This window comes from Bubalus bubalis, chromosome 14 (assembly GCF_019923935.1).
Source record: "Bubalus bubalis isolate 160015118507 breed Murrah chromosome 14, NDDB_SH_1, whole genome shotgun sequence".
NCBI classification, from domain to species: domain Eukaryota; kingdom Metazoa; phylum Chordata; class Mammalia; order Artiodactyla; family Bovidae; genus Bubalus; species Bubalus bubalis.
In genome coordinates this window covers 63,727,357-63,752,560 of record NC_059170.1, presented here as the reverse complement: position 1 = coordinate 63,752,560, position 25,204 = coordinate 63,727,357, and the positions used below count along the sequence as shown (strand labels likewise).

General features: G+C 41.0%; 1 protein-coding gene across 2 annotated transcripts in view; it reads right to left on the bottom strand.

Annotated features, from left to right (window-relative positions):
- CCDC7 (coiled-coil domain containing 7) overlaps positions 1-25,204 on the bottom strand; it is a 263,556-nt gene that overhangs the window by 94,587 nt on the left and 143,765 nt on the right. For both annotated transcript variants that reach the window (XM_044928180.2, XM_044928181.2), the window contains 6 exons: positions 24,730-24,831; positions 18,852-18,962; positions 13,788-13,901; positions 9,874-9,984; positions 4,751-4,861; positions 517-627 (listed from right to left, as the gene is read on the bottom strand). In XM_044928180.2, coding sequence (XP_044784115.2) covers positions 517-627; positions 4,751-4,861; positions 9,874-9,984; positions 13,788-13,901; positions 18,852-18,962; positions 24,730-24,831 — 660 coding nt within the window. The remainder of the gene's footprint in view (positions 1-516; positions 628-4,750; positions 4,862-9,873; positions 9,985-13,787; positions 13,902-18,851; positions 18,963-24,729; positions 24,832-25,204) is intronic.

Genomic DNA, 25,204 nt, shown 5'->3' with positions numbered 1-25,204 from the left:
TAGCATCCATCAGGTTCCCACAAAGACCACTGTTTGCTTGGGGCCTTGATGGGCAGGATCTGCTGGAAGCCCTTCAGCTGACTGCCCTATGTGCTCTTTTCATGGAGCCCTCTCATTTCCAAGCACTGTTTCAGTTAGAAACCTCAGTTACATCTCTCTTTGCCTATGGCAATCTATGGCCACTACCACACATCAAAGTCATTCACTGGGCTTTGAGTCCATAATCTGCCAGAGCTGGCTAAAAAGTACATATTTTTTATGAGGTCTATTATTGGTGTTGGTGAATAATAGGAGCATGACTTTGGTCATGTAATAATCCTAGGATAAGAAATTGCAACCAAAACATATAATACCTTTGCTTTTGTTCTATAATTTTATCAGGGTTATCATATTTTATGTCAAAGTTTTAAATTTCTACAAAATATTTGTTCAAACACATATTTATGAACCAAATAAAGCTCTTCTGACATATTTAACTTAAAACTATATAAAGTTATTGCTAATTATCATACTTACTCTTGAGTCTTTCTCCTATGGAAGTTCTTTGTTTCTTTACTTGTGCTTGTTTTTTTAACTCTGAATCTTCATGTTCAAGTATAAGATTTCCACCTGGCACTTTATCAGGAGCTATATAAAGAGATAATTTAAGTCTCTTAATAGGAAAAATTACGACTATAAAAATTCTAGATTTTAAACTCAGAAACATTTTCTCTCATTTGCATAAAGTCCTAAGTAAAGTATCATAACAATAGATTTGATATGAAAATTTACAGAATATTTTTAATGGATATTTATTGAAGCTGTCTCTTTGTTTTATAAATATTCTCAGGTATCAATATGTTTATAGTAGACTCTAATGTTCATAGATTATTTATGCTTTTGGATAATATATATGTACAGACCAACCAATGAAAATACTTGTGCATACGGTTGGTCATTATAGCATCATTTGTAATCACAAGATATTCAAAATCATCTGAGTGTTCAAACAATAGTATAGTACCTTCCACAATATATGTAAATCAAATAATTATGCTGTATATCTTAAACTTACACAATGATATATGTCAAATATATCTCAATAAAATGAAAAACATAGTACCAATTATAGTATATGATGATATATGTATATAAATTGTAGTATACATGGTGTACAGGTGATGTGATGTGGTGCAAATATCTGTACCCAGAATGAGACATTCCCCTCTCCTATTACCAATACATCAAATGCTTGCCAGATGTCATGGGAGAAAGAAAGACTGGTGGGAACACCGGTAGAGCTCGTGCCCTTTCATGTTTAGACTCCTACTTAATTATTGCAGTAAGTGAATAAAGGCCTTTTACTTTCAGTTTGGTTCATTGTCTTTACAGATCACCTTCACAACTGATAGCTCTCTTCTCAGTGACAAATGGTGGCAGACAGGGTGGCCCAATTAAGCACAATGTCTTTCTGGAAAAGTAAAAAGCATGAAGATCACCCAGGGTTTTGGGGAGACACTAGAGAGGACTACAAGGCCTGTTGGGGAGTACTAGCTGGTCAACTGCAAGAGTCTGAAGGTCTAACAATGCACTTTGCTAGCAACAGCTATGAGTCTCAAGAAGTGCTACATTAGGAATGCCTGGGGGCACTCTTGGAGAGGGCTAGCAAATTGTTTATGCAAGCTTCCTGGGCTAGAGGGCTAATGATGGTCCTTCTCTTTAGCCCCAGAATCCCTGCCAAAATGCCTGGTGGAATTAGTGATCTAACAGAAGGACTCTGGGAAATTTACGGAAGCAATTCCTGGGTACTCCTTGTCCTCTGATGACAGTACTAAAAATTGTCACATCCTCTGCAAGCTCAGTTGCACCCAATGATTGTTGTCAACTTTAATGAGGTCCCCATTCTGGTGGGCTACAGTCCATGGGGTTGCAAAGAGTAGGACATGACTGAGCGACTAGGCACAGCACACAGCACCAACAACAATGGACAGCCTACAATACAGCAAGTTACTGAGACCCATGATTGAATTAAATGAATATAGAATGCTTTGAGATTGCATTGTCCATGATATAAAGAGACCTCACAGACTTGGGTTGTTCACTTGCATGATGAAGTAGGAATCTTTTTTACCCTACTTTTTTTTCCTTCAACACTTTCTACTTCTAGTCTGATAATTTTACTAATTCATAAAATTTTTAAGCAAGCAAAGTATGGAATGAACTGATTTCAAGGAGGTAATTTTCTTAAAGTTAGCAAGAACAGTGTTACTGTGTGGGTGGACCTGTTTAAGAGTGTCCTAAAAGCAGAAAATTTGATCAAGGAGGCTAAGAGGAACATGCACATCCTACTTCCTCATCTGGGAACTATTTGGGCTCTGAAATTTTGGCCCAACAGTGATGGGTTCCCTACGACCAAAACACATGTTTAGACCAAGCTTTGAGAGAACAGCATCTCTGCAAACTACACTGGTGGTCCCCAGATTCTACAAGGAGAGAGTGACAGTGATAGATAATGAGATTGTTATTAATAACAAGACTCTAGGTTAATTAGTGCCATTCCTGCTGGTTATCTAGCTCAAATAAACCTCCTCAGAAAGTTAGATCCATTTGTCAGTGACATAATCCAGATGTTAACTGACAAATTCCTGGGCAGGGTAAATGTAACTACTGCCAAAATAACAGAGAGAGATCATCACAGAAAGTGACAGTAAAATGGTAACTGAGCACATGTAACTGGAGGATTTGGTAGGGCTTTTCCAAATAAACCTCTGGGTCTTATTGTTAAACAAAGGGAGCGCAAAAGAAGAAATCAGTGGGTTCTCCACTTAGAAACTCATAACTCATGTCCTTTCAAGCTCTGGGAGATGGTGATCCTTTCAAGCTCTGGGAGATGGTGAAGGACAGGGAAGCCTGGCATGCTACAGTCCATGGGGTCCTTTAGAGGCCAAATGGCAACCTTCCCTAAGGTCTGCCTGGTAATGATTCCTACAACTAATAGAAGTGCTCTTCCTTTTTCTCCCAGGATATTCTAAAATGAATCATAGAGTCCTACCAATTTTTATCTAAACTTTTTACATTTAAAAAAAAACCAATACAATATTGTAAAGTAATTAGTCTCTAATTAAAATAAATAAATTTAAATTAAAAAAAAAACAAAGACGCTACAAAAAAATAAAAAAAACAAGACTATGAAATGTCCTATGCACAAAGTGAGGAAATGAGGTCCTATGAAAGGGTCAAAGTTCAAAGTACACATGGGGAAGAACTGCATATTTTGGACTTTTGGGATAACGATGCACAGCTGACTATGACCCCCAAAATCCCTGGGATGAGAATGAGGAGAAATGGATAAGGCTCTGATTTCCTGTCAGAAGCCACCACCACCAAGACCCCTACCAAGCTTGACTACAGATATAACATATCATTATTGTGGCACTACTACTGAATGGATTATTATTAGAGACATATTGTTGATATGCATACCTGATAGCACCTAATTCAAGCCATAAACAAAATTATTGTAGTTAAGAAAATTTTAGTGGGACATATGGAAGATAGCAAACCTACCAAACTACCAGCTAGAAGTTTTGTCCCTCAAAAAGAGCATTAACAGGCTCAGCAATTAAAAACAAACAAAAACAACAAGAAAACTGCTATTGTTGCTGTGCTTAGGAAGCCCAGGTTCATTATCTGAGCTTCCCAAAAGGCCTTGGGTGCTTGGAAACTCAATCCTCAGTCACTCAACAGTATAGTACAATGTTTGGAAACACCATTACCTGATGACACTGTGACTCTTGCCCAAGTTCAGAAAAATAGGTCTGAATCAATTCTTATTGCAAATGCCCTTTTCAGCATCCCTGTCCACACAGATGATCAGGATCTGTTTGCCTTTTGTGAAATACTTTTCAATACTCCTTTAATGTCCTTCCACAAGGCCATGACCAGGAAATTTCACTCCCAGATGGAGGACTAGCCTTCTGCAGAGTAAGGAATGTCTCCTAGTTGGTCCAGGCAAGGGTACTACCCAACCAGCACTGGATGCCATTTTGACCCATATGTAGCAACATGTCTAGGATATTACTGGGACAAGAAACAGGGACCCAAGACTCATGGGAAGTTCCTGACTGGGAAGGGAGAGTAGGACTCTCTCTGGAGGCAATAATTGCCCGAGTTTTAGTCACACTCAGGCTCTCAGCCCGTACGAATACAAAGGATCCCCAATGACTGGTGGGACTGTTCAGAAACTGGTACTCACACATCCCCCTACATGGCCATCTTGATGACAGCACCCAGCAATCAGGTTATCAAAAAGACCTGTATGCTGACTAGGGCCTGGAGACCCTTTAAATGGCTACACAGGAAAAGCTTTTCCTTGACCTCTTGAATCCACTGTCTTTTAAGTTACAGGTCTCTCTGATGTCTATTGGAGTCTGTGGCAAAAGAACACAGCCACACATCTGAGGTATTCACCCAGCTTATGGACCCCTAATATCTTATTGGTGGCTGAAAGTATAGAATCACTTTGAAAGACTACTGAGCAGTTACTGGGCCTTGGTGGTTAATAAGCAAGAAGTGTCTCTATAATGCAGCCTTATAACAAGAAATATCAGCCAAATGTTAAATGGTTCCAGTTCTCTAATTTTTTATATTATTCACATTTGAAGTGCAAAATTGCTATATGTGCTCAAACACATATTCATGAACTAAAGAAAAAAGATCAGGTAAGATTAATTTTTTAAAATTTAAAGGCATCTATAACTGTTGTACTTACTACCGTGTTTTCCTTCTCCAGAATATATCTGTTTCTGTACTTGCACTGGGAGTTTTGACACTGAATCTTGATGCTGAAGCACAGGAGTATTGTCAGGCACATCATCAGGAGCTGCACAAAACAGATTCATTAAATTCCTTCATAGACACATCAGTTCAGTTCAGTTGCTCAGTCGTGTCTGACTCTTCGCAACCCTGTGAACTGCAGCATGCCAGGCCTCCCTGTCCATCACCAACTCCCGGAGTTCACTCAAACTTATCCCCCATTGAGTCAGTGATGCCATCCAACCATCTCATCCTCTGTCAACCCCTTCTCCTCATGCCTTCAATCTTTCCCAGGATCAGGGTCTTTCCCAGTGAATCAGCTTTTCGCATCAAGTGGCCAAAGTATTGGGGTTTCGGCTTAAACATCAGTCCTTCCAATGAATGTTCAGGACTGATCTCCTTTAGGATGGACTGGTTGGACCTCCTTGCAGTCCAAGGGACTCTCAAGAGTCTTCTTCAACACCACAGTTCAAAAGCATCAATTCTTCAGCACTCAGCTTTCCCTATAGTCCAACTCTCACATCCAAACATGACTACTGGAAAAACCATAGGCTTGACTAGATTGACCTTTGTTGGCAAAATGATGTCTCTGCTTTTGAATATGGTATCTAGGTTGGTCATAACTTTCCTCACAAGGAGCAAGCGTCTTTTAATTCCATGGCTGCGATCATCATCTGCAGTGATTCTGGAGCCCAAAAAAATAAAGTCTGCCACTGTTTTCCCATCTATTTGCCATGAAGTGATGGGACTGGATGCCATGATCTTAGTTTTCTGAATGTTGAGCTTTAAGCCAACTTTTTCACTCTCCTCTCTCACTTCCATCAAGAGGCTCTTTAGTTCTTCTTCACTTTCTGCCATGAGGGTGGTGTCATCTGCATATCTGAGGTTATTGATATTTCCTCCCAGCAATCTTGATTCCAGGTTGTGCTTCTTCCAGTCCAGCATTTCTCATGATGTACCCTGCATATAAGTTAAATAAGCAGGGTGACAATATACAGCCTTGACGTACTCCTTTGCCTATTTGGAACCAGTCTGTTGTTCCATGTCCAGTTCTAACTGTTGCTTCCTGATCTGCATATAGATTTCTCAAGAGGCAGATCAGGTGGTCTGGTATTCCCATCTCTTGAAGTACTTTTCACAGCCTGTTGTGATCCACACAGTCAATGAATTTGGCATAGTCAATAAAGCAGAAATAGATGTTTTTCTGGAACTCTCTTGCTTTTTCGATGATCCAGTGGATGTTGGCAATTTGATCTCTGGTTCCTCTGCCTTTTCTAAAACCAGCTTGAACATCTGGAAGTTCACAGTTCAGAAGCCTTCAGTCTTATTGCTGAAGCCTGGCTTCGAGGATTTTGAGCATTACTTTACTAGCGTGTGAGATGAGTGCAATTGTGTGGTAGTTTGAGCATTCTTTGGCATCACCTTTCTTTGGGATTGGAATGAAAACTGACCTTTTCTAGTCCTGTGGCCACTGCTGAGTTTTCCAAATTTGCTGGCATATTGAGTGCAGCACTTTCACAGCATCATCTTTCAGGATTTGAAATAGCTCAACTGGAATTCCATCACCTCCACTAGATTTGTTCATAGTGATGCTTCCTAAGGCCCACTTGACTTCACATTCCAGGATGTCTGGCTCTAGGTGAGTGATCACACCATTGTGATTATCTGGGTCATGAAGATTTTTTTTTGTATAGTTCTTCTGTGTATTCTTGCCACCTCTTCCTAATATCTTCTGCTTCTGTTAGGTCCATACCATTTCTGTCCTTTGTTGATCCCATCTTCGCATGAAATGTTCCCTTGGTATCTCTGATTTTCTTGAAGAGATCTCTAGTCTTTCCCATCCTGTTGTTTTCCTCTATTTCTTTGCACTGATCACTGAGGAAGGCTTTCTTATCTCTCCTTGCTATTCTTTGGAACTCTGCATTCAAATGGGTATATCTTTCCTTTTCTCCTTTGCTTTTGGCTTCTCTTCTTTTCACAGCTATTTGTAAGGCCTCCTCAGACAGCCATTTTGCTTTTTTGCATTTCTTTTTCTTGGGGATGGTCTTGATACCTGTCTGCTGTACAATATCATGAACCTACGTCCATAGTTCATCAGGCACTCTATCAGATCTAGTCCCTTAAATCTATTTTTCACTTCTACTGTATAATCATAAGGGATTTGATTTAGATCATATCTGAATGGTCTAGTTGGTTTTCCCTACTTCATTCAATTTAAGTCTGAATTTGGCAATAAGGAGTCCATGATCTGAGCCACAGTCAGCTCCCGATCTTGTTTTTGCTGACTGTATAGAGCTTCTCCATCTTTGGCTGCAAAGAATATAATCAATCTGATTTCAGTGTTGACCATCTGGTGATGTCCATGTGTAGAGTCTTCTCTTGTGTTGTTAGAGGAGGGTGTTTGCTAAGACGAGATCTGCAATAAAATCTCTTGGTTTCATACTTATAATAAGTATACTGTGAATTTTTCTCATTTTGATAAAGTTAAGTAAATTGGGCTTCCCTGGCAGCTCAGCTGGTAAAGAATCCTCCTGCAATGCAGAAGACCCCAGTTTGATTCCTGGGTTGGCATTCCATCGGAGAAGGGAATAGGCTACCCACTCAAGTATTCTTGCACTTCCCTGGTGGCTCAGCTGGTAAAGAATCTGGCTGCAATGTGGGAGAACTGGGTTCAATTCCTAGGTTGGGAAGATCCTCTGGAGAAGAGAACGGCTACGCACTTCAGTATTCTGACCTGGAGACCATGGGGTCACAAAGAATTGGACATGACTGAACGACTTTTACTTTCACTTTGGGACTTCCCCAGTGGCTTAGTGGAAACGAATGTGCCTGCAATACAGGAGATGCAATACAGGGTTCGATCCCTGGCTGAGGAAGATCCCCCAGAGAAGGAAATGGCACCCTAGTCCAGTATTCTTGCCTGGGAAATTCCATGGGTGGAGGAATCTGGCAGGCTACAGTCCATAGGATCGCAAGGAGTCGGACACAACTGAAGAGACTGAGCACACATAAGTAAATTACCATAAATAACATGTGACTAGAAATTGTGAGAACATTTTTAATGAATATACTTTAAAGAGGCTGTAACAACATAATATACATACATACATACATAAAAACATCCATATATACAGTCTCTATTTTTCCTAGGTTATTTATACTTTGTGTGTATATCCAGTTGCTTAGTCGTGTTCAACTCTTTGGGACCCCATGGACTGTAGCCTGCCAGGCTCCTCTGTCCATGGAATTTTCAGGCAAGGATACTGGAGTAGGTAACCATTTCCAATTCCAGGAGATCTTAACTCAGAGCTTGAACCTGTGTCTCTTATGTCTTCTGCACTGGCAGGTGGATTCTTTACCCCTGCACCTCCTAGGAAGTCCTGTTTATACTTCAGACTAATACAAATTCATAGAACTAAAAATACAAATGAGTATGTACATGGTTATTGAATACAATGTATTTGTAAGTGCAAAATAGTCAAAACCATATACATTTTAAAGCAAAGAAGATTAGTTCAATAAACTAGGGTACATGCTATCCACTATGGAATAATATGAATTATGGTAAATACTGTGGTACAGCTGTACACAGTGCTATAAACTGAGTGAAATGAATCTCTACATACTGATTTAAAGGGATTTCTTAAAGGGATCATCAGGAATAATGTTAAGTTTAAAAAAAAACTAAAAAAAGGAAAACTGGTATGATAAGAAAAAAGAAATGAGAAAAAACAAGGATGGAGAGAAAAAATACAGGGAATACAGGAAACCTATCACAAAACAATGTATACGGTTACCAACAAGATGAGAGGGAAGACTGAGGAAGGAATAATAAGCTTCTAAGCATAGCTCTTTATATACTTTTTAGCTTTTGGAAGTAGGTTCATGCTCTATGTATTTCAAAACATAATTAAATCAGTGAGGGTAAGAAGATCAAAGTAAAGAGAAAGCAAACTTATGAAATGAAACAATTGAAGGCAAAATAGAAGTGGTAACTTCTCAATATAGTATTTAACATAGACCCTCACTCTTGGACATGGGATTCAGATGAGAATGGGAAGGAGACTAACAGAAAGTCATGAAATCTTTTTAAAATTTGGTTTGTTTATCAAGTGGTATTATCAAAGCTATTCTGAAACCACTTGAGAAGCATTACAGGATTGAGCAAACAAGTAATTGTGGTAAACTGTTTCATAACTCTAGCTACATGAGCACTAATGTCCTTCATATGGCCATCAAATTGCTCAGGTATCAGTAATCAGTGCACAGGCCATGACTTTGAAGCACCTGCTCCCACAGAGAGGACTAGTTTTCACTCTAGTAGGCCAAGACAAGGACACACCAAATAAGGACTAGATGCCCTGTGGAACCACCAGTGGCTCTTGGCTGGGCCATTAGTATACTCAGTTAATTACCTGGTACCCTAGTGAAACTCCTGGGCATGATCTCTAAGGGGTATGACTTCTTATTCCAGAGAAGAAGACTGCCAACTATTCAACTCCAACAAATAAAACAGGCCCAGCAAATAGTGTGACTCTTTGACCACGTGCATTCTCATTTCCCCATGTGGAGCTCTTAATGACTCTGATCTCTGGGGTTACCAGAAAAGCTGCTTCTTTTTAGTGAGGACACAGCTAAGGCCCTAAAGGCCCTCCAACAGGGCCTCCAGAACCCATCAGACGCTTGATTTACAGATCTCAGAAATACTGCTTTGGCAAAGGAATCTATGGCAAAATGCCCCCGCCATGCACAGAAGTGTCTGTTGGGCTTCCATATCCATAATTACCTGGAGCTGGCTGAAAGGCACTCTACTTTGGAGAGACAGTTATTCACCTACTATTGGGCCTTGGGGCATTCATCTTTTCACAAAATAATCTTAAGAACAGAAATTCCAATCAAAGTTTAACAATATTTCTGCTTTTTTTCTCTAGATATCTCATAGTAGTCACACTTTGGCCAAAGTATAACATTTTCTATAAAATACATGTTCAAAAATATATAACATGAACCAAAATAAAAACATCTTCTAGTGAGTTTAACATAAAATAATTTCAGGTTTTCCACAGTTTTTATACTTACCAGTAAGTCCTTCCCCTTTGTGCAAGCTTGGTTTCTTTACTTGAATCTCTGATTTTGACACTGAGTCTTGATGATCAAGAATACGATTTCTATGTGATACTTCATCCTGAGCTGCATAAAGAGAAGAATTTGGCCCACTAAATAAAAAACTTCACAAAAACTTCATTTTTATGAAGTTATAAGAACATCATCAAATGCCAGGTTGTACAAGAAAACTGTGGGAAGAATGTTAACAAGGGTGCATGGAAGGTATTTTAGCACATCATTAATATTCTTAGACTTCTAATATGTTTTATATTAGTCTGTCATTTTCTGAGTTTTCCAAATATTTTCAGGTAATACATATTGAAATACCAAACAATGAAAATATACCTGTACAAATTATTCATTAACAGCAAAATAGTCAAAACCACTTAAATATAAAAGCATGGGAGACTGGTAGGCTAAAGTAATGCATGTAAACTAAGAAAATACAGACTATGTGATATAATGTGGCACACACAGCTGTACAAACAGGTATAAAAGGAATGAAGAAGACCCAACAAACTGACTCGGAAGCATTTCTAGGATTTAACTCTTAACGGGCAAGAAACAACCTGACAGGGAATACATAGTATGCTACAGGCAGGCAAGCAGGAAGGCAGGAGGAAGGAAGACATGAAGAAAAGGCACTTGAAAAAAGTGATAAAGGTATTCATCTTTTAAAAAGGAAATATAGGAAATAAAAATCAAAAACTAATACAGAGGGTCAATTAGTCGCTGCAGACATGGCTGACTGAGTTGTACCCAGTGACTGCTATTTGCTCTCAGCTTCTCTCTGACACTGATGGATACTCCAAGATATACTGAAGTTTTGAGAATCATGTCTAAAGAAAAAGAATCCAGGTTTCTCAGTTTCACCAGACCAGCAACCAGAGGAGACTATATAGACTCCACTGTAGAGGAGCTACTCTTTTAACTTAGTGTGGGATACTGGCACCTTGCTGGCTATGTCTTAACAGAACCCCTGGTTCTGAGTTCCCTGACAGGGGCCACTGTGTCCAAGGAGGACAAGGGAGGGGATGCAGAAGAAAAGACACAAACACCTGAGACAATCTCCTTCCTCTCCTGGATGACACTTAGTTTCTGAAAACTTCTGTCCAGGCATGGTGGACACTGCCTGCCCAGGTGGTTCCCTGCCACCGGGAACAGTCTAGTTACCCAGCAATGGAGGCTCAAGAAAGGGATGGATGGACTCTACACCACTCATCTTGTGCCAGAAAGTGGACCATGGAGGCCAAAACAGCCTCATGAGAATCAAAACAGTGATGATACTTAGTACTAATAATGATGATACTTAGTATTAATAATGTGTTCCCTCTGCTCTCCCCCGCTGGCAGTGATCCTAAGATGAATTCCACAACTCTGCCTATTTTCACCTATAATACTTGACTTTTCAAAATAAACAGGATTAGGGATTAGACCATCATCCTTATATCCCCAGTGGCATTTGATGATGTATGCCAACTCAGAGTTCAAAGTGGCAGTGGGGGAAGATTGCATACTTAGGCCATTTGGCTTCTACTTTACCAATGACTGTTATCTCCACAACTCTGACACCAGGATTAGAGGAAGACAGTAATGCTTTTTGACCCTTACTTACACCTGACCATAGTGTGGGTGCCTTTGGGCATTACAAACCTCTATTTCATAGCTCCCACTGCTGAATACATCATTAGTGCAGATGTATTTTCTATGTGAACTCCAACTCACATCAACCCCAAGCTGTGACGAGCACTGCTGCACCCAGGGTCATTTCAGTGGGGCACATGGAAGACTGCAAACCTACCAGACTACCAGTGCCTACAGACTTCTATACAGAACAACTATTAAGAAGAGAAAAAGGAATGCCTGCCCTGTTTGATGAGTTTAAGTGAACCAAACATCTCTGTGAGATTATTTCTCCATTCAGTAACTAAGTAAACCTACACAATCAGCCTTGCGTGCCTGGACTGGACTACAGGACTACTTACTACAGCTTAATGCTATGGTACAGATCAGGACACTGGCCTTACTGACACTGCGACTGCCACAGAGGCTCTTGCTCAAGTTAAGGGAAACAGGTATGAAGGAATTCATATTGTAAATGCCCATTTGGGCATCCCTGTCCACACAGATGATCAGGATCTGTCTACCTTTGCTGTAATACATTTCAATACTCCTTTAATGTCCTTCCACAAGGCCATGAGCCGCAAGTCTCATTCCCAGATGGAGCACCAGCCTTTTACCTATAATAAAGAACGTCTCCTACTTGGTCCAGGCAAGGGTACTACCCAACCAGGACTGGATGCCATGCTGATCCACATGTAGCAACATGTCTGGGACATTACTATGGACAAGGCAAAAGGACCCATGACTCAGGAAATTCCTGGAAATAAACTGGGAAGTGACAGTGGGTATCTCTTCAGAGGCAATAATTGCTAAGTTTTAGTCATGCTCAGGCTCTCAGTCCCAACAATACAAAAGATGCCCAGTGACTGGTGCGACTGTTCAGACACTGGTACTCACACATCCCCCTACACGGCCAACCTGATGACAGCACCCAGCAATCAGATTACCAAAAAGACCTGTAATTACAGAAGGCCCTGGACGTCCTCCAACTGGCTACACAGGAAACCCTCTTACTTGCCCTCCTGAATCCACTGCCTTTTTAAGTTATAGGTCTCATCAACCTCTCTGATGCCTACTGGAGCCTGTGGCAAAATAACACAGCCGCACATCAGAGGTGCCCACCTGGCTTTTGGACCCTAATCTCCTATTGCTGACTAAAAGTGTAGAATCCATTGGAAAAACTACTAAGTAGTTACCAGGCCTTGGTGGACACTGAGTGCAGTCTCTCTACAATGGAGTCTTATAACAATAAAGAAAGAAAGTGAAAGTGAAGTCGCTCAGTCGTGTCCAACTCTTTGCAACCCCATGGACTGTAGCCTACCAGGTTCCTCAGTCCAAGGGATTTTCCAGGCAAGAATACTGGAGTGGGTTGCCATTTCCTTCTCCGGGAGATCTTCCTGACCCAGGGATTGAACCCGGGTCTCCTGAATTGTAGGCAGACACCTTACTGAATACCAACCAAATGTTAAATGGTTCCTGTTCTCCAGTTGTTTTATATTATTCACGTGCATGCATGTTAAGTCGCTTCAGTCATGTCCGACTCTTTGTGAACCCATGGAGTGTACCCCACCAGGCTCCTCTGTCCACGGGATTTCCAAGGCCAGAATACTGGAGTGGGTTTCCATTTCTTACTCTAAGGGATCTTCCCGATCCGGGGATTGAACCCAGGTGTCTCCTGCATTGGCAGGTGGATTCTTTCCCACTAGCGCTACTTGGCTATTATTCACATTTAGATCACTATCCTTGTAGCCCACCTGTAATCAGTCTGCCTGCAATGCAGGAGACCTGGGTTCAATCCCTGGATTGGGAAGATTCCCTGGAGAAGGGAAAGGCTACCCACTCCAGTATTCTGGCCTGGAGAATTCCTTGAACTGTATAGTCCCTGGGGTTGCAAAGAGTAGGGCATGACTGAACAACTTTCACATTCACATTTAGATCAAAGTGACAGTATGAATTTTATGCTCAAACCAGGTGGCACAGTGGTAAAGAACCTGCCTGCCAGTGCAGGAGGCATAAGAGATGTGGGCTTAATCCTTGGGCTGGAAAGATCCCCTGGAGTAGGAAATGGCTACCCACTCTAGTATTCCTGCCTGGAGAATTCCATGGGCAGAGGAGCCTGGCAGTTGGGCTATAGTCCGTGGGGACTGAGCACACACATAAACACAAGCAAGCATATGCTCAAACACACATTCTTGAACTAAACAGAAAAATCTAATGAGATTAATTTTTTTTAATTTAAAGGAATCTATAACTGTTGTACTTACTACTGTGCTTTCCTCCTCTGGGAGTTATCTGTTTCTGTACTTGCACTGGGAGTTTTGACACTGAATCTTGATGCTGAAGCACAGGAGTATGGTCAGGCACATCATTATCAGAAGCTACACAAAAGAGATTCCTTAAGTTCTTTCATAGATACACAGATCATATTTGTGAGTGCAAAATATTCAAAAGTGTATAAATTTTAAAGCAAAGAAGATTAAATAAACCATAATTAAACACAATGGTATATATAATGCATGGTAAATAATGTGTAGAAACAGCTGTACCCATGTTATAATCTGAGTGAAACCCATCACTAGATATTGACATGGAGGGATTTCTGGATATAATGTTAACTTGGGAAAAAAACTGAAAAGGGGAAAGCTAGTATGGAAACTTTAGGTAAAGAATAAGAAGAAATGAGAAAAAACAAGCAGAGAGAGGGAAAAAAATAGAGAAAACACAGGAAAGCTATCACCAAATAATGTACATGGATATCTACAAAACGAGAGGAAGACTGAGGAAAGAATGATAAACCTCTAAAAGCACTGTTTTATGTACTATTTAACTCTTGAAGAAGACTCAACTCTATGTATTTCTAAATATAATTAAACCAATAAGGACAAGAATATGGAATAGAAAGAGAAAGCAAACGTAATAAAAACTGCTGAAGGAAAAATAAAAGGAATAACACATGGTTACAGTAATCAATATAAACCCTCACAGCTAGACACGGGAGTGGGCTGGGTAGGGGAAAGTTGACCATAGTCAAGTCATGAAATCAATTTCAAACTTGGCTGTTGTCCTAGTGGTATGCGCAGTTATTCCAAAACCATGTGTGAAGCATTACAGGATGGAGCAAATGAGTAATCATGCTGATGCTCTTTAGAACTCTAGCTACCCGAGCCCTGGGATCCATAAAATGGCAGGAGCCTTTTGTTTGGGGTTCCTTCAGCTGGGAGACCACCCCTCACCTCAGTCTGCACTGATGTGTCTGCTTCTTGGCAGGGGCTCTTCCATGGTGTGAAAGGGAACACAATGGAGCTGGTGATCTTCCCTGTCTGATCTACAGCCTACACTCTGCGGGTAAGTGAATAATGATTCACTGTAACCTTGAGTTTGGTTGTTATCTTAATAGACCTACTTAGAAACTGGCATTTCTTTTCTCTCATTACCAAGTTAGCACAAGGAGCAGTGTGGTCAATGAAGCCCAGTGCTTTTGTGGAGGGAACATGGTGGGAAGTACCAATAAGCACACACAGCATCATGGGGAGGGAGCTACTACCAGATTACTTGCAAGATACAGAAAGGGGACTTTGCCAATGAGGCAAATGAGCTGCATAAACTAGGGGATACCATGCGGCTCTCAAGAGTACCTACTGCACTGTTTGCAAAAGGTCTGATTAAACTGGAGTTGATTTCAGTTCAGTTGCTCAGTTGTGTCCCACTCTTTGTGACCTCATGGGCTGCAGCACACCAGGCCTCCCTGTCCATCACCAATTCCTGGAGTTTACTCAAACTCATGTCCTTTGAGTCAGTGATGCCATCCAACCATCTCATCCTCTGTCATCCCCTTCTCCTCCTGCCTTCAATCTTTCCCAGCATCAGGGTCATTTCAAATGAGTCAGCTCTTCACATCAGGTGGCCAAAGTACTGGAGTTTCAGCTTCAACATCAGTTCTTCCAATGAATATTCAGGACTAATTTCCTTTAGGATGGTCTGGTTGGATCTCCTTGCAGTCCAAGAGACTCTCAAGAGTCTTCTCCAACACCACAGTTCAAAAGCATCAATTCTTCAGTGCTCAGCTTTCTTTATAGTCCAACTCTCACATCCATACATGGCTACTGGAAAAGCCACAGACTTGACTAGAAGGACCTTTGTTGGCAAAGTAATGTCTCTGCTTTTGAATATGCTAAGTTGGTCGTAACTTTCCTTCCAAGGAGTAAGCGTCTTTTAATTTCATGGCTGCAGTCATAATCTACAGTGATTTTGGAGCTCAAAAAAATAAAGTCTGACACTGTTTCCACTGTTTCCCCATCTATTTGCCATGAAGTGATGGGATTGGATGTCATGATCTTCGTTTTCTGAATGTTGAGCTTTAAGTCAACTTTTCACTCTCCTCTTTCACTTTCATCAAGAGGCTTTTTAGTTCCTCTTCACGTTCTGCCATAAGGGTGGTGTCATGTGCATATCTGAGGTTATTGATATTTCTCCTGACAATCTTGATTTCAGCTTGTGCTTCATCCAGCCCAGCATTTGTCATGATGTACTCTGCATATAAATTAAATAAGCAAGGTGACAGTATACAGCCTTGATGTACTCCTTTTCCTATTTGGGACCAGTCTGTTGTTCCATATACAATTGCTTCCTGACCTGCGTATAAATTTCTAAAGAGTTGATTTAGTACCATAATACTATGTTGTTAGTCACTCAGTCCCGTCTGACTCTTTGTGACCCCACGGAGTATAGTCTGTGGAATTTTCCAGACCAAAATACCGGAGTGGGTAAGCCATTCCCTTCTCCAGGGGATCTTCCCAGCCCAGGGATTGAACCCAGGTCTCCCACATCGCAAGCATATTCTTTACCGGCTGAGCCACCAAGGAAGCCCAAGAATATTGGAGTGGTTAGCCTATCCCTCCTCCAGTGGATCTTCCCAACCCAAGGATCGAACCGGGATCTCCTACATTGCAGGTGTATTCTTTACCAGCTGAGCTAGTTTTAGGTACACAGCATAGTGATTCACTATTCTTTCAGACTATAATCCATTATAGATTATTACAAGATAATGGGTATAATTCTTTGTGCTCTATAGTATATCCTTGCTGTGTATCTATTTTATACAGTAGTTTGTACTGGTTCATCTCACCACAACTGTCCTTCCCATCTTTCATCCCCCTTTTGATAATCACAAGTTAGTGCTCTATATCTGTGAGTTTTGGTTCTACTTTGGTTTTAAACACATTCATTTTTATTATTTTTGAGATTACAGATATAAGTGATATCATACAGTATATGTCCTTCTCTCTCTAATTTGTCTCACTATAAACTACTTTCTGGAATCCATCCACGTAACTGCAAATGTCAGTGCTGCACTCCTTTTCATGGCTGAGTAACATTCCTTTGTATACCTCATCTTAATCCTGTCATCTGTGCCTAATTCCTTGCATAAGCTTTTCAGTTCTGAAGGAGAACAACTGTTTTTGTCCTTAGCCTTTGATTCACCTAACAAGATGCTGAATGACTCAGATGAGAGACTCAATACCCAGGCATTGAAAAACTAGAGTAGGAATTTTATAGTTACTGATGGGTCCAGAAACTTTGGAGGCCCTGCATGCTGAATTGCACCCCTGAATTGCACTGACCACTCTAGCATGCCCTGGAACCAACAGATAGCCCATGAGGCAGTGAGTCGTTGAGATTCACACTTTAATGAAAAAAGAAAGCAGAGTCCTAAGGATTGTTTTCCCTAGCTACTCAGAGAGACTTTGCTGACTAAGGTAGTTTGCCTCTGTGAAAAAGAAGTCATTTTGTTAAACTAGGTGAGGGAGAGGGTACACTGTAGGGCCTGTCACTGTAGAACCCACTGTATGATGTGCCAGTCCCTTCTTGCCCAATGAGGTAGAGGCAAAGGAGGATCAGAGACATAAACACCTGAGACCTTTTCCCCTCCTTGGCTGAGTGCACATCTGGCTCCAACAGAAGAGCCCTTACATTGGAATTTCCGTTGCCTTGAAAAACACACTTGGATCATCACTTACAGAGGTTCTTAAAGGCTCTATGAGCCACACTGCTGATCTCTAAAGTCATGGGTGGAGAAAGGACAGTAAAAATATTTCTGATCCAACTCAGATTTCTATTTTGTTTCCGTCAGGTCAACTTTACCGGTTTTTAAGCTCAATTAAACCTGCTTATAAGATGATGTCTATTACTTCACAGCACAATGCAGATCCTGACTGACAAATTTTAAGACATAGGAAAAGAAGCTACCAACAAAACAGTACTAATTGACCACTGAATAGACCTAAAAATACTAATGGGCACTCACCCCTAGATGATCTGGTTAAAGATTTTCCCAAAGAAATCTCTAGGTCTAGTTCCTAACCAGTGGGCCCTCAAAGAGAACATTAATAGGCATTTTACCAAAGAGGTCCTAGCCAAGTAGTGGGCCATGGGTCTCAGCACACACTAAAGTCAAATTGCGATGGCACCTGTAACTAATATTGACACAAATGCTCCTCCCTCTGCTCCAAGTGACACTGACGTGAGTCAGAGAAGCCTCCGTTACTTTTATTCCAACCTCCGAGCTTTAAACCATAAGCAACATTAGGGGTTAAGTCAATACTCCAACATCATCAGTGGTTATCTGAGCGCATGTGTCAAAGTCAGAACTCAAAGTAGGGAGCAGGGATACTGTATTTCTAGAGTCATTTGGTGACTGGTGCAGAGGTGACCATGATCTCCATGACCTTCCATGGCACAAGGGCCCTGTCATGGGTAGAGGCATCCATTGGGCTTCTGTTCCCATAATTACCTGAAGCTGGCTGAAAGGCACACAAATTCCAGAGAGACAATTATTCACCTGCTATTGTCCTTGTGGAATTGGTGATAGACAGGGAGGCCTGGTGTGCTGCGATTCATGGGGTCGCAAAGAGTAGGACACTACTGAGCGACTGAACTGAACTGAACTGATTGTCCTTGGGGACAACTGATCTGCTGGTCATCACCAAGTAATCTTAAGAATAGAATTTTCAACCTAAGGTATCAATATTTCTGCTTTTTTCTCTATGTAGCTTATGGTATTCACTGTTTAGTCAAAGTGTATTATTTCTATAAAATATACCTCAAAGATACATAATCATGAAACCAAATAAAAACATCTTCTAATGAGCTTAATTTATAATAATTAAAACTTTTCTGTAGTTTTCATCATTCTTCAGTTCCTAAGTCGTGTCCAACTCTTAGCAACCCCATGGACTGCAGCACACCAGGGTCCTCTGTTCTCCAATATTACCCAGAGTTTGCTTAAACTCCTGCACATTGAGTCGGTGATGCTATCTAACTATACTTACTAGTAAGTGTTTCTCCTTTGTGAAAACTTGGTTTTTTCACTTGAATCTCTGATTTTGACCTGGAGTCTTGATGCTCAAACATAGGATTTCCATCTAGTACTTCATCCTGAGCTGCACAGAAAGAAGAATTAAGCCCACTAAATTAAAAAAAAAAAAAGAGAGATCTACTGAGAAATCCATAGATTTCAAATTTATAACAAGTGAACAGCAGCTGCTGCTGCTACTGCTGCTAAGTCACTTCAGTCATGTCCATAGACGTCAGCCCACCAGGCTTCTCCGTCCCTGGGATTCTCCAGGCAAGAGCACTGGAGTGGGTTGTCATGAAGGTACAAGAACATCACTATAATGTGAGATCTTATGTGAAAACTATGAAGAGTCTTAATAAACGTGAGGAAGGTATTTTACCACATCATTAATATTTCTAGACTTCAAATATGTTTTATAGTAGACTCTCATCTTCGGATATTTCTTATTATTTTTGCCTAATATATATTGATAGATCAAACAAAGAAAATACATATGTGTAAGGTAATGCATAGCAGCATATTTATAATTACAAAAAACTCAAAATCATTTAAACATGCAAGCATAGGAGACTGGTAGCTAAAGTAACAAATGTAAACTATGAAAATACAGACTATGGGCTATAAAGTGGCACACAGTTGTACAAATACCTGTACAAACAGGTATAAAAGGAATGAAGATCCCAACAAACTGACTTGGAAGCATTTCTAGGAATTAACTTTTAATGGACCAAAAAAAAACCTTAAAGAGAGAATACCTAGTGTGCCATCTTTTAAGAAAAAAATGAAAGGGAATTTTTAAAAATGACAAAAGATGCTAATGTATAAAAAAGGAAATAAAGGATGGGGCTTCCCTGGTGGCTGAGTGGTAAAGAATCTGCCTGTGGATGTAGGAGATATGGTTCGATCCCTGATCTGGGAGGATCCCACATGCCTCGGAGCAACCAAGCCCACATGCTACAACTATTAAGCCTGTGTTCTAGAGCCCATGTGCCGCAACTACTGAAACCTGTGTGCCCTACAGCCTATGCTCCTCAGCAAGAGAAGCCACCACAACGAGAAGGCCTCACACTACAACTAGAAGGTAGCCCCGCTCGTCACAACTAGAGAAAAGCCCCCACAGCAGTAAACACCCAAAACATCCAAAAATAAAATTATAAAAAAATAAATACAGGAAATATAAACCAAAACAACATACACCGTGTGTGTGCTTAGTTGCATCCGATTTTTTGTGACTCCATGGACTGCTAGGCTTTTCTGTCCATGGAATTTTCTAAGCAAGGTTAATGGAGTGGGTTGCCATTTCCTACTACAAAGGATCTTCCTGACCCATGGATGCAATGCATGTCTCCTGAGTTTCCTGTGTTGGGAGGTGGATTCTTTACCACTGTGCCAGTAGCTCACAAAAGTCACTGCAGACGTGGCTGGCTAAGCCATACCTAGTGACTACTATTTACTCTCAGCCTATCTGTGACACTGATGGATACTCCAAGATGCAGTGAACTTCTGACACTCATGTCTAATGAAAGAGAATTCAGGTTTCTCAGTTTCACTTGACCAGCAACCAGAGGAGAATACACAGACTCCACCATGGAGGAGCTACTCTTGTTAATTTAGGGCGGGACACTGACATCTTGTTGGCTGTGTCTCAACAGAACCCCTGGTTCTGAGTTCCCTGACAGGGCCCACTGTGTCCAAGGAGGACAAGGGAGGGGATGCGGAAAAAAGACACAAACACCTGAGACAATCTCCTTATTCCTCTGGCTGACATTTATTTTCTGAAAATTGTCCATGCATGGTGAGCTCCCTGCCACTGGAAACGCTGTCTAGTTACCCAGCAATGGAGGCTCAAGGAAGGGATGGATGGACTCTCCACCACTCATCTTGTGCCATAAAGTGAACCATGGAGGCCAACACAGCCCTATGAGACTCAAAACATTGATGACATTTATTACTAATAACCAGCTAGTCCCCTGCTACCCACAGTGACATTAAGATGAATCTGACAACTCTATTTTTACCTAGAACACTTGGCTTTTCAAAATAAATAAGATGGGGGATTAGACTAACATCCTTTTGTCCCCAGCAGCATCTGATGATATAAGCCAACTCAGAATTCAAAGTGGCAATGAGGGGAGCCCATCCATTGGGCCATTTGGCTTCTACTTTACTAATAACTGTTATCTCCACAACTCTGATACCATGATGAGAGGATGCCATGATGAAAAGTAATGCTTTTTGACCCTTAATTAAACCTGACCATGCTGCAGGTGCCTTTGGGCATTATAAACCTCTATTTCATAGCCCCCACAACTGAATACATGATTAGTGCAGATGTATTTTCTGTGTGAACTCCAATTCACATCAGTCCCAAGCCGTGATGAGCACTGCTGCACTCAGAGTCATTTCAGTGGGGCACATGGAAGACTGTAAACCTACCAGACTACCAGTGCCTACAGACTTGTCCCCAGAAACAACTACTAATAAGAGAAAAAGTAATGCCTGCCCTGTTTGAGTGAACCAAACATCTCTGTGAGATTCCTTCTCCATTCAACAGCTAAGACAACCTGTGCATATGGCCTTACCTGCCTACAGACTTAACTATAGGCAGCTTAATGCTGTGGTACAGATCAGGACACTGGCCTGATGTAATGACACTGTAACTGCCCTAGATCTCTTGACCCAGCTGAAGGAAATAGGTATGAAGCAATTTATATTACAAATGCCCTTTACAGCATCCCTGTCTACAAGATGATCAGGTTCACTTTGGCTTTTCTTTAACAGGTTTTTACTACACCTTTAATGTTATTGTCTGAAATGCAGTACTTAGGTACAATCTCAAAAACAACAGAATGATCTTGATTTGTTTCCAAAGCAAACCATTCAACATCACAGTAAACCAAGACTATGCCTCCAAACCCTAATGCCGAAAAGCTGAACGGTTCTATGAAGACCTACAAGACCTTTTAAGCTAACACCAAAAAAAAAAAAAAAAAAAAATGTCCTTTTCATCATAGGGAATTGGAATGAAAAAGAAGGAAGTCAAGAGAAATCTAGAGTAACAGCCAAGTTTGACCTTGGAGTACAAAATGAAGCAGGGCAAAGGCTAACAGAGTTCTGCCAAGAGAACCCACGGGTCATAGTAAACACCCTCTTCCAACAACACAGGAGACGATTCTACATATGGATTTCTCTAGATGGTCAATACCAAAATCAGACTGATTATATTCTCTACAGCCAAAGATGGAGAGGCTCTATACAGTCAGCAAAAACAAGACCTGGAGCTGACTGACTGTGGCTCAGATCGTGAAGTCCTTATTGCAAAATTCAGACTTAAATTGAAGAAAGTAGGGAAAACCACTAGGCCATTCAGATATGATCTAAATCAAATCTCTTATGATTATACAGTGGAAGTGAATAATAGATGTAAGGGATTAGATCTGATAGAAAGACTGCCTGAAGAACTATGGACGGAGATTCGTAACATTGCACAGGAGGCGGTGACCAAAATTATCCAAAAAGAAAAAGAAATCAAGAAGGCAAAATGGTTGTCTGAGGAGGAATTATAAAGAGCTGAGAAAAAAAGAGATATAAAAGGCAAAGGAGAAAGGGAAAGATATATTCAAAAGAATGCAGAGTTCCAGAGAATAGCAAGGAGAGATAAGAAAACCTTCTTAAACAAACAATGCAAAGAAATAGAGGAAAACAATAGAATAGGAAAGACTAGAGATCTCCTCAAGAAAATTGGAGATACCAAGGGAACATCTCATGCAAACATGGGCACAATAAAGGACAGAAATGGCAAGGACCTAACAGAAGCAGAAGAGATTAAGAAGAGGTGGCAAGAATACTCAGAAATGTATAAAAAAGTCTCAATGACCCAAATAAGCACAATGGTTAGTCACTTACCTAGAGTCAGATATCCTGAAATGTGAAGTCAAGTGGGCCTTAGGAAGCATTACGGCTAGTGGAGTGATGAAATTATGGGTCCATCTAGTCAAAGCTATGGTTTTTCCACTTGTCATGGATGGATGTGAGAATTTGGACCATAATGAAGGCTGAACTACAAAGAAATGATGCTTTTGAAATATGGTGCTGGAGAAGACTCTTGAGAGTCCCTTGGACAACAAGGAGATCAAACCAGTCAATCCTAAAGGAAATCAACCCTGAGTATCATTGTAAGGACTGATGCTTAAGCTGAAGTTGCACTACTCTGGCTACCTGATGTGAAGAGCTGACTCATTGGAAAAGACCCTGATGTTGGGGAAGATTGTGGCAGGAGAAGAAGGGGATATCTAAGAATGTGTTTAATGTGTTGGTTGGATGACATCACTGACTCAATGGTCATGCTGCTGCTGCTAAGTCGCGTCAGTCGTGTCCGACTTTCTGCGACCCCATAGACGGCAGCCCACTAGGCTCTCCTGTCCCTGGGATTCTCCAAGCAAGAATACTGGAGTGGGTTGCCGTTTCTTTCTCCAATGCATGAAAGTGAAAAGTGAAAGTGAAGTTGCTCAGTCGTGTCTGACTCTTCACGAACCCATGGACTGTACCCTACCAGGCTCCTCCATCCATGGGATTTTCCAGGCAAGAGTACTGGAGTGGGGTGCCACTGCCTTCTCCACAATGCACATGAGTTTCAGCAAACTCTGGGGGATAGTGAAGGACAGGGAAGCCTGGCATGCTGCAGTTCATGGGGTTGCAAAGAGTCAGACACAACTAAGAGACTGAACAAATGTCCTTCCAGAAGGTTGAGCAGAAAAGTCCAACTCCCAGATGGAGCACCAACCTCCACATATAATCAATGTCTCCTGCATGGTACAGGCAAGGGTACTACCCAACCAGAACTGGATGCCATTTTGACCCACATGTGGCACTATGTCTAGGACATTATCATGGACATGGGACAAGGACCTGTGACTCATGGGAAATTCCTGGGAATAAACTGGGAAGGGAGAGTAGGTCTCTCTCAGGAGGCAACAATTGCCAAGTTTTAGTCATGCTCAGACTCTCAGTCCCAACAATACAAAGGATGCCCAATGACTGGTGGGATTCACATATGGTAGCAGACACTGGTACTCACACATCCCCCTACAGGGTCACCTTAATGACAGCACCCAGCAACCACGTTACCAAAAAGACCTGCATGCTGAGTGGGGCCTGACAACAGAATGCCCTGGAGGCCCTGCAAATGCCTACACAGGCAACACTTTTCCTTTCATCAAATCCACAGCCTTTTAAGTTACAGGTCTCAGTAACCTTTCTGATGCCTATTAGAGTCTGTGGCAAAAGAACATGGCCACACATCAGAGGTGCCCACCTGGCTCTCAGATCCCTAATCTTGTATTTGCTGGCTGAAAGCAGACACCCTTTCAAAGACTGCATACAAGTTTTGGGCCTTGGTGAACACTGAATGCAGAAGTCTCTCCATGAAATAGTCTATTCAGAAGAAATTCCAACCAAATGCTAAATGGTTCTTCCTCTGTAGTTGTTTTATACTATTCAGAGTTAGATCAAAGTGTAAAATTACTATAAATTAAACGTTCAAACATATATTCCTGAACTAAAGAAAAAAGATAAGATGAGACTTTTTTTTTTTTAATTTAAAGGCATCTATAATTTTATGGGCTTCCCAGGTGGCTCAGCAGTAAAGAATCCATTTGCCAATGCAGGAGACACAGATTCAATCACTGGGTTGGGAAGATCCCCTGGAGAAGAAAATGGCAACCCACTCCAGTATTCTTGCCTGGGAAATCCCATGGACAGAGGAGCCTGGTGGGCTATAGTCCATGGGTTCACAAAAAAGCCAGATATGACTTAGGGACTAAAATAGCAATAATAGTAATTGTTACACTTACTGATGTGTTCTCCTTTGGAAGTTTTCTGTTCCTGTATTGGAAGTTTTGGCACTGATTCTTGATGCTGAAGCACAGGAGTTTTGTCTGGAGCATCATCATAAACTACATAAAAGAAATATACTGAGTTCCTTTATAGAAAAACAGATCTACTAATAATTCTCTAGATTTCAAATCTGTAACAATATACAGCATATTTTCTCATATTTTGACAAAGTTTTTATAAGTAAATTACCAAAATGGGTCCCATCCCTTCATGGGAAATAGATGGGGAAACAGTGTCAGACTTTATTTTTTTGTGCTCCAAAATCACTGCAGATTGCAGCCATGAAATTAAAAGATGCTTACTCCTTGGAAGGAAAGTTATGACCAACCTAGATAGCTTATTAAAAAGCAGAGATATTACTTTGCCAACAAAGGTCCGTCTAGTCAAGGCTATGGTTTTTCCTGTGGTCATGTATGGATGTGCGAGTTGGAC